The sequence below is a fragment of the Thunnus thynnus genome, chromosome 18, assembly GCF_963924715.1.
Source record: "Thunnus thynnus chromosome 18, fThuThy2.1, whole genome shotgun sequence".
Taxonomy (NCBI): Eukaryota; Metazoa; Chordata; class Actinopteri; order Scombriformes; family Scombridae; genus Thunnus; species Thunnus thynnus.
This window is the reverse complement of record NC_089534.1, coordinates 2,703,314-2,718,231: the sequence shown is the minus strand read 5'-3', so window position 1 is coordinate 2,718,231 and position 14,918 is coordinate 2,703,314. Positions and strand designations below refer to the sequence as shown.

The 14,918-nt window shown below is 39.2% G+C and overlaps 1 protein-coding gene across 1 annotated transcript in view; it reads left to right on the top strand.

The window, feature by feature from the left end:
* Positions 1 to 11,989, top strand: part of igf2r (insulin-like growth factor 2 receptor) — a 53,845-nt gene extending 41,856 nt beyond the window's left edge. The window contains exons 38-51 of the mRNA XM_067573156.1: positions 910 to 1,059; positions 1,143 to 1,301; positions 1,420 to 1,630; positions 1,882 to 2,034; positions 2,690 to 2,924; positions 3,596 to 3,732; positions 3,927 to 4,044; positions 4,960 to 5,106; positions 5,202 to 5,386; positions 6,549 to 6,735; positions 6,830 to 6,979; positions 7,598 to 7,667; positions 7,870 to 8,154; positions 8,250 to 11,989. Of these exons, the coding sequence (XP_067429257.1) occupies positions 910 to 1,059; positions 1,143 to 1,301; positions 1,420 to 1,630; positions 1,882 to 2,034; positions 2,690 to 2,924; positions 3,596 to 3,732; positions 3,927 to 4,044; positions 4,960 to 5,106; positions 5,202 to 5,386; positions 6,549 to 6,735; positions 6,830 to 6,979; positions 7,598 to 7,667; positions 7,870 to 8,154; positions 8,250 to 8,408 (2,346 nt within the window). The 3' untranslated portion in view covers positions 8,409 to 11,989. The remainder of the gene's footprint in view (positions 1 to 909; positions 1,060 to 1,142; positions 1,302 to 1,419; positions 1,631 to 1,881; positions 2,035 to 2,689; positions 2,925 to 3,595; positions 3,733 to 3,926; positions 4,045 to 4,959; positions 5,107 to 5,201; positions 5,387 to 6,548; positions 6,736 to 6,829; positions 6,980 to 7,597; positions 7,668 to 7,869; positions 8,155 to 8,249) is intronic.
* The last annotated feature ends 2,929 nt before the right edge of the window (positions 11,990 to 14,918 follow it).

Here is a 14,918-nt window from a genome sequence, read left to right as displayed (position 1 = left end):
ATTTTGTATCACTACGTTTCACAACAATAATCATTGTTGTGAAACGTTGCTGACGTGTGTCGTTCTGTGCACCAAATGCATTTCTTACTAAAGTCAAATTTTATGACTCTTGCCAAAGAATTTAGATATGAATTTAAGGGCTTGTAATAAGAGCTGCAATGATTAGATTAATCAGCAACTATTTTGTTAATCTATTAATCATTTTTGCCAAAATTCTCTGATTCCAGATTCGTAAATACAATAATATAATAAAATATAATAACTTTCTGGTTTCTTTAGTCTTCTAAAAATAAATATCTTTGGGTTGAGGACTGTTGGTTGTGATGACGTCACTTTGTGTTTTAGGAAACTGTGATCGACAGTTTTCTGACATTTTATGGACCAAACAACAAATCGATTAACCGAGAAATTAATAAACATATTAATCAATGATGAAAATAATTGTTAATTGCAGGCCTATTTATAAATTCAACTGAGCTTCATTTCCTCTGTGTAGCAATTTTCTTGTTAATTGAGATTTAAGCATAATTAAATGAGGCTACAAGACAGATTGATAGACCACAGAGAAAGTAAATAAATTAAATCACAATTGTACACGCGTCAACCAAAATAAGATAAAAAGACAAAAATCAAGAAATAACAGCATCTGTTTTGCATCCCTTCTGATATCCCTCTGTTTAACAACCCCCCCCCCCCCCCCCCCCCCCCCCCCCCACTGGCTGTTTTTGATTCTCAAAAATAAACTCTTTTGTTTAGAAAAAACTTAAAAAGTTACTTAAAAAGACCCTCTCATTGTTGCTGTAGGAAGATAAAGTGCTTGTCTTGTCACTGTCTTATTGTGTGTCTGTTTTATTTCTTGTGTGTTCTGCCTTTTTTCTCTCTTTAATTCCCTCTTTCTCTCTCTGAAAGGATATCGGTCGGACCACCAGCGGTCCTCAGATCAGCAGCGAGACAGGTGAGGTTTCCATCACCTACAACAGCTCCACTAAGTGTGCGGCGGATCCTGCACAGAACTACACTTCCACCATCATCTTTACCTGCCAGAGAGGCCTGGAGCTGGTCAGTCATGTTCTTTATATGTTACTTCTCTTTCACAGTGTTTCACTTTTCCAACAAAACACTGACCTGTACGTCTTTATCAGGGTTCTCCACAAATGCTGAGGCTGCAGAAATGCGTCTACCTGTTCGAGTGGGCGACCCCGGTTGTCTGTTCAGACGCCACTCACACCAGCGGCTGCAATCTCACCGACAGTCAGCTCCAGTTCACCTTCGACCTGTCGACCCTCTCTGGTGAAGTTGAGGTTCGTTTTACTACAAGGTTTACGTAGCTCTGAGAACATATTAAATCCGGTATTATTCAGGTGTTTTTCTTCTCATGTTGCTGCACACCAGTTGAAAAGTTAACCCTTCGTGTGCTAGGTACCGGTCGGCTCCAGCACCTACAAAATCAACGTCTGCGGCTCGGTGGCGGAGCCGCTTTGTAAGAAGGCTGCGGTTTGCCGGGTTTCCGGTTCTGGTTCAGACAAATCGGCGTCATCGTTCGGCATCAGCAAGGTCATGAAGATGGACTTCAAACATGAGGAGCAGGCCGTACTGATGCAGTATGGTGGCGGAGATCTCTGCCCTCCCGGTAAGTCTGCTGTGTTTTAAATGGTTTACAACAGACTCGACAGGCTTCAGCCAATCAGGAAACAGGATCAGGCTTTGCAGTTTGATACTTCCTCCTAAAATGTGAGATATTGAACTTTTTCCTCAAGAAGAAAATGGTTAAAAGCTTCACTCTTGTTTGCAAAAAAATAAGATATTTTTCTTATAAATAAGGAGATTCTGTCAGTGAATAAGATGCAGGTGTATTTACTGCAAATACTTTGTGTGTTTCAGTGACAGATAAGGACGAGGCGTGCGTGTTCCCCTTCACTTTCATGAAGAAGACGTATACAGATTGCACCACAGATCACCGGACAGACGGGAAGAAGTGGTGCGCGACCACCGACAACTATGACGGCGACGGGAAATGGGGACTCTGCAGTCCAGGTGACTCCAGCTTTTTGTCAGGAAAGATTGAAGCAGCACGCAAAAAAAGGAGAAAAGAGACGTCATGTCCGTTTTTACATCTGTAGCTCTGGAGAGCACACAGGCAGGAAGAGTAGAGTCAAAACAAAGAAATTACAGCTCAAAAATAAGTGAATATTTTTCAACTTTTGAAGATGTTCTGAGGCTCCTTCTTGTTAATATAAAATGACTCATTTCTCTCACTGTGTTAAAGCATCAGTATGCATTTATGACACAGAAACTTTGGCTTTTTCTCATTAGTTTAAACCTTGAAACGTATCTGTGTTTAATTATTTCAGTTTTCAAAAATGATATCCTAGTTCTCTGGTTCCCATCCTTCTTGGCTTTTTGACCTTTTATAGTTCATCACACATTATATACTGTTTGTCTCTCAGCTGTCAGCACTTCTACATGTGGAGAGGTCGGAAAAACTACATAATTGATCCAAAAACCTCTAATATTCATTTTAAGTATCTAAGCTGGTCCCTGAAATAACTGCTAATAATAATAATAATAATAATAATAATAATAATAATAATAACACCAGTTACACCAGTAAATACTAATTTCCTCTGTTAGAAGTTTAGTTTTCTCTCTTTTCTGAAAACCATCCCGCCTTCTTTTCTTTCTCTTCCAGCCTCTGCCAAGCGTCAGTCGTCCATATTGTTTACCTGCGACCAGTCCGCGGGTCACGGCTCCCCGCAGCTGCTGTCGGAGACGGCGGGTTGTTCGGCCACTTTCCAGTGGCGCACCAGTGCCGTTTGTCCTCCGAAGAAGATGCAGTGTAAGCTGGTCAGCCAGCATCAGACCTTCGACCTCCGAGCCCTGTCCTCCCTCACGGAGCCGTGGAGGTTCAGTCACCACGGAGACTCGTAAGACTGGCTGCAGTTTCTTTTATGTTTGTTTGTTTGTTTGTTTGTTGCTCCTTATAACTCAGTCTTATTTTTATGTACACATGCTGGTTTTTTATCTTCAGTGGAGGAAGAACAGAGATTAAAGGGTTGAATAGATCTTTGAAACACTCAAAGTTAAACAAAACTGGCTAAACTGAAGATGGATGCATATTGTCAATTTAAATTTGTTGGGTAGTACACAGATATACAGCTTATAATAATAATAATAATAATGATGATAATAATAACTTTATCAGTAGTGTCTGTATCTTTTCAAGCTTCCTCAGATCTAATAAACAGGATAAACTGAAGTAAATACAGTTAACATATCTTCTTCACAATGGAAAGATACTGTAGTAATAATAATAACAGTATAATAATATAATAATAATAACAAACTAATCAGAATTTTGCCTCAGGTGGTTTTATCTGTACAACATCCTTTATCCTCAGACCCTCAATCTGGAAAAACTCCCTCCGACAAAAACAACAGGCAGAAAATGATAACATAGAAGAAGAATAAAGCAAACACAGTCATACAGCAACGTTAGCACACAGCTGTAAAAAAAAAAAAAACCCTCTGACCTGTGTCTTATATCTCAGCAGACTCGTGAGACTGACTCTCTGTTCTGTTTTTTTTATGTCCTCAGATATTTCATCAACCTGTGTCAGGGGATCCACGGCGGGTTACCGAGTTGTCCAGAAGGAGCGACCGTGTGCCGACGCTCGGCAGCAGGAGGGACGCAGACGCTCGGCCGCGTCCACACTCAGAAAATGAGCTTCACCGGTGAGCAATCATGACAAATACGCCTCAGTGCACTTAATTAATACTTTTATTTTACCATTTCATCATCAGTAAACTGGATATTTTACTGCTCCTGGAGCCAATCTGTTATTTTATTTTGGACTTTTCTTTATTTGTGACTCTCACTGCTCTGTTTGTTTATTATCAAGTCTTAAACTTTCTTCCTTCCTCTGCAGACGGAAAGATCTCCGTCACTTATTCAGCAGGAGAGGAAGTTTGTGGAAACGGCGTGAAGGCGAAGACGGTGATCCAGCTGAGCTGCGGCTCCACGGTGGGACACCCAGCGATCATCAGGTAACACACACACTGCAGAGGAATTAAAGAATACAGTATACTATATATATAGTTAAATGTATTTCTAGATATAAGAGAGGATGTGAAGAAAGAAATTAATCAAAACTGAATTATTCCTGATTTAAATTCTGCTTCATTTGAACCTGCTGTGTCTAACTGACCTCTGCAGAACTTCTACACGTGACGCTTTAAAAGACAAAACTCTCTACAATAACATTCATTGACTCTCTCGGTTCCAGATTTCAAACCTGCCGGTTAATGACAGAAGAGCGTGTTTGTCTTTCAGGTTAAACTTTCTCTGGTTTTAGCGTCATTTGAAGTTGCCTTGTGAAGCATTTCTCACTTCTTCAGCAGACTTAATGTTATTCAGTCATGAATCAGTCAGATCGTCTCGCTGCAGCTAACGATTATTTTCATTTTCAATTAATCTGTTGATCATTTTCTTGATTAAATGATTAGTTGTTTGGTCCATAAAATGTTATAAAATGGTGAAAAATGTCCAAGTTGACGTCATCAAACCAAAGATATTCAGAAAATATTCACCCTTAAGAAGCTGGAATCAGAGAATTTGGACATTTTTCTTAAAAAATGACTCAAAACAGTTACTTGATTATCAAAATAGTTGGTGATTAATTTAAAAGTTGTCAACTAAATGATTAATCGACTAATTGTTGCAGCTCTATAATTCACATTAAAGTAAATTTCTTATATTGAAGACTCCATATTTAGGTGAATAAAAACAATTCCTGTGAAATATGTTTGGTTTTTTTTAAGTTTTATTTGCTTTACTTTGTTTTTTCTTTTAAAATCAATAAACTGGTTTAATTGGTTCCAGAAATCTTAAATTTTACTTTCTTTCCAATCTTCAGCCTTGTTAAGCGCGTCTTATCTTTCCGTGTGTGTCTGTGTGAGCAGTATTGACGAGGCATCATGTGAGTTTGTGATTGGCTGGGAGACTCGGTCAGCGTGTGCGGTGAAGCAGCGTGAGGTGGAGATGGTGAACGGGACGATTCAGGTTCCAGACACCGGAGCCAGCCTCAGTCTGGGAGCGCTCTACTACAGGTAACACAAGCTCACACTCGAAACGTCCACCTGGTTTAAACTTAAACACTCGATGTAGTACTTCTCTGATTTATTCTCGATCTGTCCCTTCTCAGCCACCATCAGGCGTCTGGAGACATCCGTCCCAACGGTGACCGCTACATCTACCACATCCAGTTATCCGGCATCACCAACAGCTCGCTGTCCAGCTGTCTCGGTGCCAACATCTGCCAGGTCAAACTCAACGGACTGTACAGACGCAGGATTGGCTCCTCCAGCAAAGCAAAGTACTACATTAAAGGTAATTTACTGAATAGTTTAGAGTCCTGTTTCTTACTATAAAAAACACCATCTCCCCTGTCTTTACTGGTAAATTAGGTGGTTGAATTACAGCTAAAACTTTGGTTCATATCTCCACAACTGCTAGATGGATTTCACAATTTGGCACAAATACAAGATAAATCCAATCATCTTCTCATCCAGCAGCCACCTCTACACTTGAGTTCATGACAGGATGCCTCAAAAAACCAATAATTCTCTTCAACATGTTGGATGCTAACATTAGTATATGTCCCATACTTCCATATAATGTCCTCTAAATACACTGATATGTAACTTTAGATTCACAGGAAGGTCATTAGAAAGGATTATGTAATTTAGTGCTAATTAAAGGGAAAATGGAGACAGTGATCAAGTGGTACACTCACAATTAATTAATGCAGTTAAACTGCTAGTTTAATATGCACAAAGGTGAAACAGGCAAACATACAATTCAACATGAAAACTAATAATAATGAGTTAATATCTAATTGGGATTAAATAAAGCTTTTTTTTTCAAGCAGATTCTTCGAGAAAACAACAACTGCTTCTAATGTTAGCGTAGCTTAGCTGTACTAACACTACTGAATTAAGTCAAACAACAATTTTCCCTGTAATTACAAATTAAAAGCTGTTTCTTTCCAGGAAACCTTCAAGTTTTACTGAGAATGCTAATGTGCAAGTGTTAACATGTAACTCTATATACGCCATTGCTAATGCTAAACATGTTATTGCTAACATAACGTGAATGTTAGCAGTAAAATGTTTAGCATTATGTTAGCGAAAGCCACGAATAATTAGCATTACCATAACACATATGCATTAGCTAATGTGCAAGTGTTAACATGTAACTCTATATACGTGTACTCAGTGCTAACGCTAAACATGTTATCGCTAACGTGAATGTTAGCGATAACATGTTTAGCGTTATGTTAGTGAACGCCATGTATTATTAGCATTACCATAACACATTTTAGCTAATGTGCTAATGTTACTTTTTTAGCATGTTATCAGACTAAAATAACTCTTACTGTTGACCATCAGTTCATCACTGACTATTACACTGTTGTCCTAAAAAATGATGCTTTAAAGAACCGATTAAAATCTCAACAACTGCGTCAACAATCTTTTTTTTTTTCCTTCAGGAGGAAACCTGGATGTGATGGTGCCCTCTGAGTCAGAGTGTGGGCGGGAGAAAACCAAAATGGTGTCATCGACCATCATGTTCCACTGTAACCCTTCAGCAGGCGTCGGCATCCCAGAGTTCATGCTGGAGACGGATGAATGCCAGTATCTGTTTGTGTGGCACACGGACGCTGTGTGCGGTCTCACGTGAGTACAACGCTACACATCTGGAATTTAGTTTTTACTCCAGGCAGTAGAAGTGGATTTTAAGATAACATGTGCAACTCTTCTTTTCCTGCAGAACTGTGAACGCGGAGTCGTACGATGACAACAGCAGCGATGCTACAGGTCTGTCCAGGAGGAGCCAGGCGGTGGGAGCGGTGCTGAGCCTCCTGTTGGTGGGTCTCACTGTCTGTCTGCTGGGACTTCTGCTCCACAAGAGAGAGAGAAGGTGAGGCCGAGAGCATCCTGCAACCCCACACAAGCTGTTTAAAGGGGACATATTCTGCTTTTTGTGATTTTCTTATTTATATCCTGTTATGATGTCGGAACGTTAAACATGGTCAAAGTTCCAAAACTTGAAGTTATGTTAAAATGCTGCCTGCAAGTCAAAAGTCAGGGCTTAATCCATAAACATAAACGCTTTGTTTCCTACCTTGCTGACGATAAGCTGACATCAGGCGTTGGTTGCGAAGGTTTTTTTTTGTGTGACATTTTGAGTAAAGAACAAAAAGAAGTTAAATCCTGCTACTATAGTTTGTTTTTGGAGCTGGAGGAAGCTTCTTGAAGCCGACCAATCAGAACAGAGTGGGCTCATCAGGAGGTGGGTCTTAAAGAGACAGGAGCTAAAACGGCCTGTTTCAAACAGAGGCTGAACTGAGGGGCTGCATAAAGGACCAGTAGAAGATAAATAAGCAGTTTTTAACTGTAATTTATACAAAGATATTCCAGTAGAGCCCCAGAATATAAACATAGACGTGGAAATGTGCAGAATATGTCCTATTTAAAGAAATGTGTTGAATTTGCAGCATGTTTATCTTCATCTTTTGTTTTGAATATCTTCCTCCAGAGAGCTGGTGATCCAGAAGGTGGCCGGCTGCTGCAGGAGAGGAAACCAAGTCTCCTATAAATACTCCAAGGTAGACTGATTTAATGGATGAATCCTTCATTTTCAGCCAATCAGATACTCAGATTACAGTGCAGAAAAGTTGAGTGATTAGATACAATCTCATTAGATCTCACTGGCTGTAAGAAATAGAACATAAAGACAGTTTAGTTCTTACTTCTTTTACACAGTTTAATTTGTTATAATCACATATGATCCTTTATGTAAATCCTCAGGTCAACATGGATGAAGACGGAGGTGAAGACGAGATGGAGTGGCTGATGGAGGAGCTCGAAGCTCCTCCCTTATCCTCCTCCTCGTCCTCCCATCGGGGCAGGAGTAACCACGGCAACGGCCACATCACGACCAAGCCGGTGAATACGGACGGCCTGCGCTCCTTCTCGCTGGATGAGCAGGACGACGACGACAGCGAGGACGAGGTGCTGAGCTTCCCGGGGGTTCGAGTGGTCAAACCGTCCGGTCCGTCCAGGAACTCGACTCACCGCAGCGCCTTCCTCCAGGTGAGCGTCGCCTCGCCATCCGCCGTCCAGATGCTGTGACTTTTTTTTTAGAAAACTCACCAACGTCACTTCTTCTTTCCTTTTTATTATTTCAGGAGGAGAGCGACGAGGACCTGGTCGGCCTCCTGGACGAGTCGGACAGGAAGAGGAAGAGCAGCAAACCTCGCTCTTCAGGCCGTAGCCACGGTAACAACACAGCAGCCAACAGGAAACGGGACGAGGACGACAGTGACGAGGACCTCCTCAGGGTGTGATGTCACTCCCTCCCTCCCTGCTTCCCCCCATCCAATCTGAACTATTCTCTCTCTCAGTGAATGTCTCCATAATAGCAACAACAACAACGACGACGACGACATACCGACAACATATTGAAAACAGAAACCTTTCCTTCTTTTTGGGATTCATTTTGTTGGACTGCACCTTTACTCGGCCTATTCAGACTCTATCCAGTCCACTGTCTACAGACTGTCAATGTTAGGTTTCTTATTTATTGGTAGCTAATTATTTAAAGTGTTCTTCAGGCCATTTTTTTTTTTTGACCTGCACCCAATTTTTCTTTCATAAATTTGAAATAATAATAATTTGCTTCACTGAAGCGACTTCAGTCTCGCCACATTTATCTAATAAAACACCGAACAGGCCAGTCGAGAGTCTTTCTCTCAACGTATTGACGCTGCGATGAGGCATGCCGGTAAAAAAAACATGTAAATTCTTTTCTTCTAGTGTTTTCAAATGAAGCTGTGCCATTACTTTAGCACTTTACTGTAGCGATGATAAACTAGAAATGATACCAGTGTCATTGCAGAGAAAAACTTTGGCTACTTTTGGGGTTGATTTAGATTTTTTGTTTTGTTTTGTTTTGTTTTCATCGGCCAGTTGCGACTTTTATTAGATAAGTGCGGCGAGACGGGTACAGTTAAGTTGCTCGATAGTGAAGCAGATTTTTTTTTTGGGAGGGGGATGGAGTTCCCTGGATGTAGTCGGTGAAGGTGTCGGCTTGTGTTGTTTCTTAAAGGGAATGATTTGTCTTTTCTTGTCGTTTACAGTTGCTATAATAGCAGATCTTTTCTCTTTCTTTCCCCCCCGCCTGAAAAGAAAGCGCGATGCCTTCCTGATGATGAATTTACTTTTGCATTTTCATCGAATGAATCATGTCCAGCGACAGATTGATTTTTTTTTTTTGTCTTGTTTTGATTAGACATTGTACATAGGTGATAATGTTCTACGATATGGATGTTTTGTTTGTTTGTTTGTTTGTTTATTTGTCGTCCTCACCGGTGTATTTTGCTCACGAGTTTGATTTTATGATTATTTAAATGGTTGTCTGAGCTGATTATCTGTCCGTGTCTCTGTTGTATGTGTGTGTGTGTATGTGTGAAAATAAGAGATGGCCTTAAGTGTGAATGAAAGGTTCTGTGACGACGGAGGTTGTTGGGAAGTCGTTACGAAACTCGAGGTGTTAGTTCGACACATTTAGGTTGTGTTGGTTTTTGAAGTCCTTCTCCCGCCAAAGCCATATTTCTACGGCCACCGCTGGCACTAATGTATGGAAGTTGGGGAAATGTTTCCGCTTGCACACTCTCGCACATTATACGCTCAGTTTTGGTATTGAAGTCTGTGATTTTTTTTTTTTTTTTGGATGTTCTTGCTTTAAAAGTGAGATTTTAACTCAGTAAAGCAAAGTGTTTGTTGTGCCGAAATCAGCCCTTTTTTTTTTAGCCAAATGCATGTCATAGTGAGACAAAAAGAAAGACGTGAGGCATAAATCGATCAGGAATGCAGGCAGCTGACTCGCGTTTAACACTTTTTCTGCTTAGTAATGAAACTAGAGCCTTCACAGAGGACATTTCTTTATTCAGAATTGAAATTAAACTGACTGCAGAGTGAAATAAGAGTGATGTGAGTGAGTCTACACAGTATAAACACACACAGAGAGTATTTGGGTCCGTGGTTCTTTCTTTTGGCACCATCCAAAGTATTTGTTTCTTTGGGTTTACACAACTAGAAATTAAAACTCACAAATACAGCAGCTAAATTAGTGCACCAAAGAAGTTTTGGTGACGTTCTCCCAGGTTAGAGTCTAGTAATAGCAGGTCTTATAGAGCCGAAACAGAAAATTATGCAGAAAATGAATTGGCAACTGTTTTGATAATTGATTAATCGTTCAGTTTTCAAAAAAAATGCCAAACATTCGATGGAACCTATTTGTCTTAAATCACTCCATAAACATTTTCTTGAATCATATTAAGAAAATTAACTGGAACCAATTTTTTGATAATCAATTAATCGTTTAAGTCTTATCAAGTAAAAATGGGAAACATCTTCTTGTTCCAGCGTCGATGTGACGCTGTGCTGCTTTAATATTGTTGTTTTGGACTCTTGGTTTGATTTTAAGACGTCTTCTTGATGTGACGATGAGCATTTTTCACAATTTTCTGGTGTTTTTTTTTTTTTAAATCAAACAATTAATTGATTAATCAAAATGTTGGATGATACCAACCATGAAACTGCAGCTCCTCTGATTGAGTCATTACAGGTCTCATTAAACCACTCCAAACAAAAATACTTTGGGTGAATTAACGACTTTCGGAGAGCATCTGTTGATTCGTTTGTGTCATTTTATATTGAATAGCTATAACAAAAATAGTGCACTTACACAGACATGTATATTTATGACATTCAGCACATTGATTGATTGATTGATTGATTGATTGATTGTCTAAGGTACGAAGGGGAACAACAGTAGATTCACTGCTGGGATGTATCAGTATTCAACCCCAAAGTTCATGTGTTGATAGAAGATAAATATCATACAGTTATTATTTGGAGAACCTGTTTTTAAATATCCGACTATAAACGCGTCACGCTGTTCCTACAACAGTCACGTCATCGCTAAAATCTCTTCAATCGATCAGCAACAGAAGGTTCACCATTCAGGGTATTTCTAAAGCTTTGTACACAAAATTTGTTAAACAAGTTTTTGTATGATGCCACAGACAAAAAAAAAAATCTTAAACTGGGATTTGCATCGGGAACATCAGTATTTTATATGGAGGAGTTTTGGTTTGTGCCATAATGGTGAAATTTAGAATAATAAAAACATCTTCATCTTCCTGTCCCTTCGCTGTAGGTGTTCAGTAGCTTGTAAATTATCTCGGAGATCACAAACAACAACAACAACAGAGTGAAAATTCAAGCATTTAGCGTGGATTGATAGTTAAAGTTTTTGTTCACATCTTGCTACCATATAACTTGTTTCATGTTTGTCTGTAGGTTTTATTCATAGTAAAATCTTTGGGAGCATACAGAAGGAATGTGTTAATACATGGTAGATAAGGCAGGTTTCCATTGAACAATTAGTGCAATTACAGCAAAAACTTAGAAATTAACTCGAGCCTGCTGTGACAGACTTAACAGACGTTTTGGTTTTTTTTAGCATGTGAAGTTCTCTGAAAAGTAACCTCTTCAAATTTGTGACCCTGTTATGAGGTTTTGAACTGGCATCTATCTGTGTTTGGGACTTTGTAACTCACCTCTCCCGAGGAGACGTCGTAGCGCTCGTCCTCACAGAGAAGCCGATGGTACCGTTCTACGTGACGTCCTTTTCCCATCCTTGCATAAAGTCTGTTTCTGCTGTATTTAGCACCAAAGTCTGTGTGGCTCTTCTGCATGGTACTGTACTGAACCGTCTCTTTCCTAATGAAGATATGAATTGACGTTCTTGTGCTTTTTTTTTAATCCAAACTATAGCTATAGAACTGTTTTTGGGTTGTGTGATACTGATTCAGTGTCAGATGAACGAGCTACGAGAATAAAAGCGTCTAAAAAAAAAAAAGCACAAGAAACTTTCTGTGATGATTCAGTACTGTGGGAGGTCATTATTATGTTTTAGTTGGTGTAAAGTTATGTTTGATATGTTTTTTTTTTCAGCTCTGCCTGTTTTCCTATTTAAAAAGAATATTGATGTAAAAAATATTGCATTATTTGAATAAATAAGAGATCCGCTGTTAAAAGTGTGTGTGGTTTGATACTCTGTGACTGAAGTTTCTCATTAATCTTATTCATTGAATGAAGAAAAAATGAATAAATGAGGAATTGAGACCTGAAAGGAAACACATTTAAGTCTAGAAAACATAAAAGACAGATCTGGGCAATGAAAGGATTTGACGTGGACTTGCACCTGATCGGAATCACTTGAGACTTGACTTGAAAGATGAGATTTTACTTGGACTCGTTTCAAAGGGCTTTAGATTTGAATTTAACGTGTCTTATAATTACTTGACAGACTTTGCAGACTTGACCTGGACTTGTCTTGACTAACTCGAGACTTTAATCTGACTCGTTTTAATATTGAAACTTTCTAAATTTAACCTCATCTAGAGCACTGGCTTCATATTTATTCTTATTTATTCATATTTATCTAATAGGAGACAATGTGTTAAAGTTGGTGACACACTGTCCAGTAACATGAAGTGCACAATGGGTGTTCCACAAGGGTCAGTGTTAGGTCTCCTATATATTAATGATTTTCCTCAACAGTGTCATGATGCAGAACTATGAATGTATGCAGATGACACCGTTGTGTACATACATGTAATAACAGCTGAGTTAGCTGCTGCTAAGCTAACAATTGCATTGGAAAGGATCACACATTGGCTTGATCAATCATGTCTGAATCTAAATGTAAACAAGACAAACGGTATGTTTTTCTCTAAAACTATAATACAACCTCCTAATGCTGATATTCTAATCAAAGATGAAAAAAAATGACAGTTACTGATTTTAAATATCTTGGTGTGACACTGGATCCAAATTTGAACTTTAAGAAACATGTTTAAAAAAACAGTTAAAACCATAAAGTACAACTTAGCAAATTTTAGACATATTAGAAACTGTCTCTCTTTGGACACAGCAAAAATATTTATGCATGCTATGATTCTTTCCCAGATGTCTTATTGCATCACATGTTGGGGGCAGGCTGGAGAAACAGCCATAAAACCTCTTGAGTCCTTATATAAACAAACTCTAAAAAATCTGGACAAAAGCCAATGCATTTCCATCACTGTAGGGTACTGGAGAAAAACAATTTACTGAGCTTTGAGAATTTTAGATTATTCTCAAATTTGTGCCTAGTTTATAAAATGTTAAATGGTTTGGCCCTTCCTCCACTATGTGACTTTGAGTACACATGCTCAGTAAGTTCTATTAGAACGTCCAGAATATCCTCAAGATTGTACCATTGTACCATTTCGTCGCACTGCATTTGGGCAATAGGGTCCTCGCCTGAAGGGTGTGTTTGTTTGTTTCTTTCTTTATTATTACGCCACTTAAACCCTTAATTTGACCCCCTAAACATGCTCAAAAACTCACCAAATTTGGCACACACATCAGGTCTGGTGAAAAAATTGATAAAATGTAAAAATTAACCCCCAAAGTACCAAAATGTGCTCTCTAGCGTCACCTATGTAACTAAAATGGCCGCCATGGCCTGTAGGAATGTTGTAGAGAGATCAAACCAAAACTCAATTATTCATCTCATCAAGACCTACAATTCTGACACCCCTGACCTAAATCCAACAGGAAGTCCACAATTAGCCTTTCAAAATAAGACTTTGCCCCAATTTTGGCCCCCACACAAACACTATCTCCTCTGAGGGCGTTAATGGTATCGGCTTCAAACTTTAATAGATGACTTATGACACTATGCTGAAACACTATGTTGTTTTTTTTGTTTTGTTTTTTGGGTTTTTTTTTTTTTTTGCTTTTTACTGTTTGTTGTTGTGCTGTTGTATGTTTTTTGTCGGGGACTACAGATGCAAATTAGCTTCAAGCTAACTCTGGCGTAGTGCATCTTTCATGTTTCAAACTGCACACTGTCCCATTCAATAAATAAATCAATCTTGGGACTTGATTTGGACTTGTCTTGATTGACTAGAGACCAACATGTCTGGAATGACTTAAGACTTGATTTGGCTCCAATTTACCGACAGACAGCTCTGTCAGGTATTGTTCACATTAAATCAAACAAATATGATAAAAACTGAAGTATCTCGGTGACGTTCTCTGTCTATTACAATGAGAATTCACCTACTAATGTATTAAGGGAAAAAGAAGAATGAAATATGAAGGCCAGTCGCTCTTCCACTGCAGTCCTTGTCGATGCTTTCATTGTTTTCCCAGAGAGGACGTAGACACTGGTTGACTCATGCCAGCTGCTTCTTCTGATATAATATCTATTCACTGGGAAGGTGTTCTAGTCATCACCTTAAACCCCTCAGACCACCAGGACTTCATCAGGGAGCGATGAGAGTCCCCCACTAACTTCCTGAGGACTTTTCTGACCTTTTATTAAGTTGTAGAAATGCAAACCTGAGCTTTGGTGATGGCATTTTTATCACAAACCTATTAATGTTGCAGCAGACGAAGAAGCTGTGAAAAAGAAAAACTAATTCGAGTCATTATGCTGCCGTCTTTACTTTTGTCAAAGAACAAATGACTAATGTTACCTTTAAAACTCGACAAGCATTCATATTTCTGCCAGATCTTTACGTCTAACAGATTCCCAGAAACTAGACAGGTATGTTAACTGATTGACAGCATTACTGACTGTGTGTGCATGAGCTGCGGAGACGAGAGGTGCACAAGCAGGCCCACGTGTCCATGTTGGTGCGTTTATGTTAATTAACCCCCTGGGCAGGCCATGGAGGCTCTCTGCCAGCTTCAAGTGATACAATTGTGGTATGACGTCTGAAAAAGTGATAGCA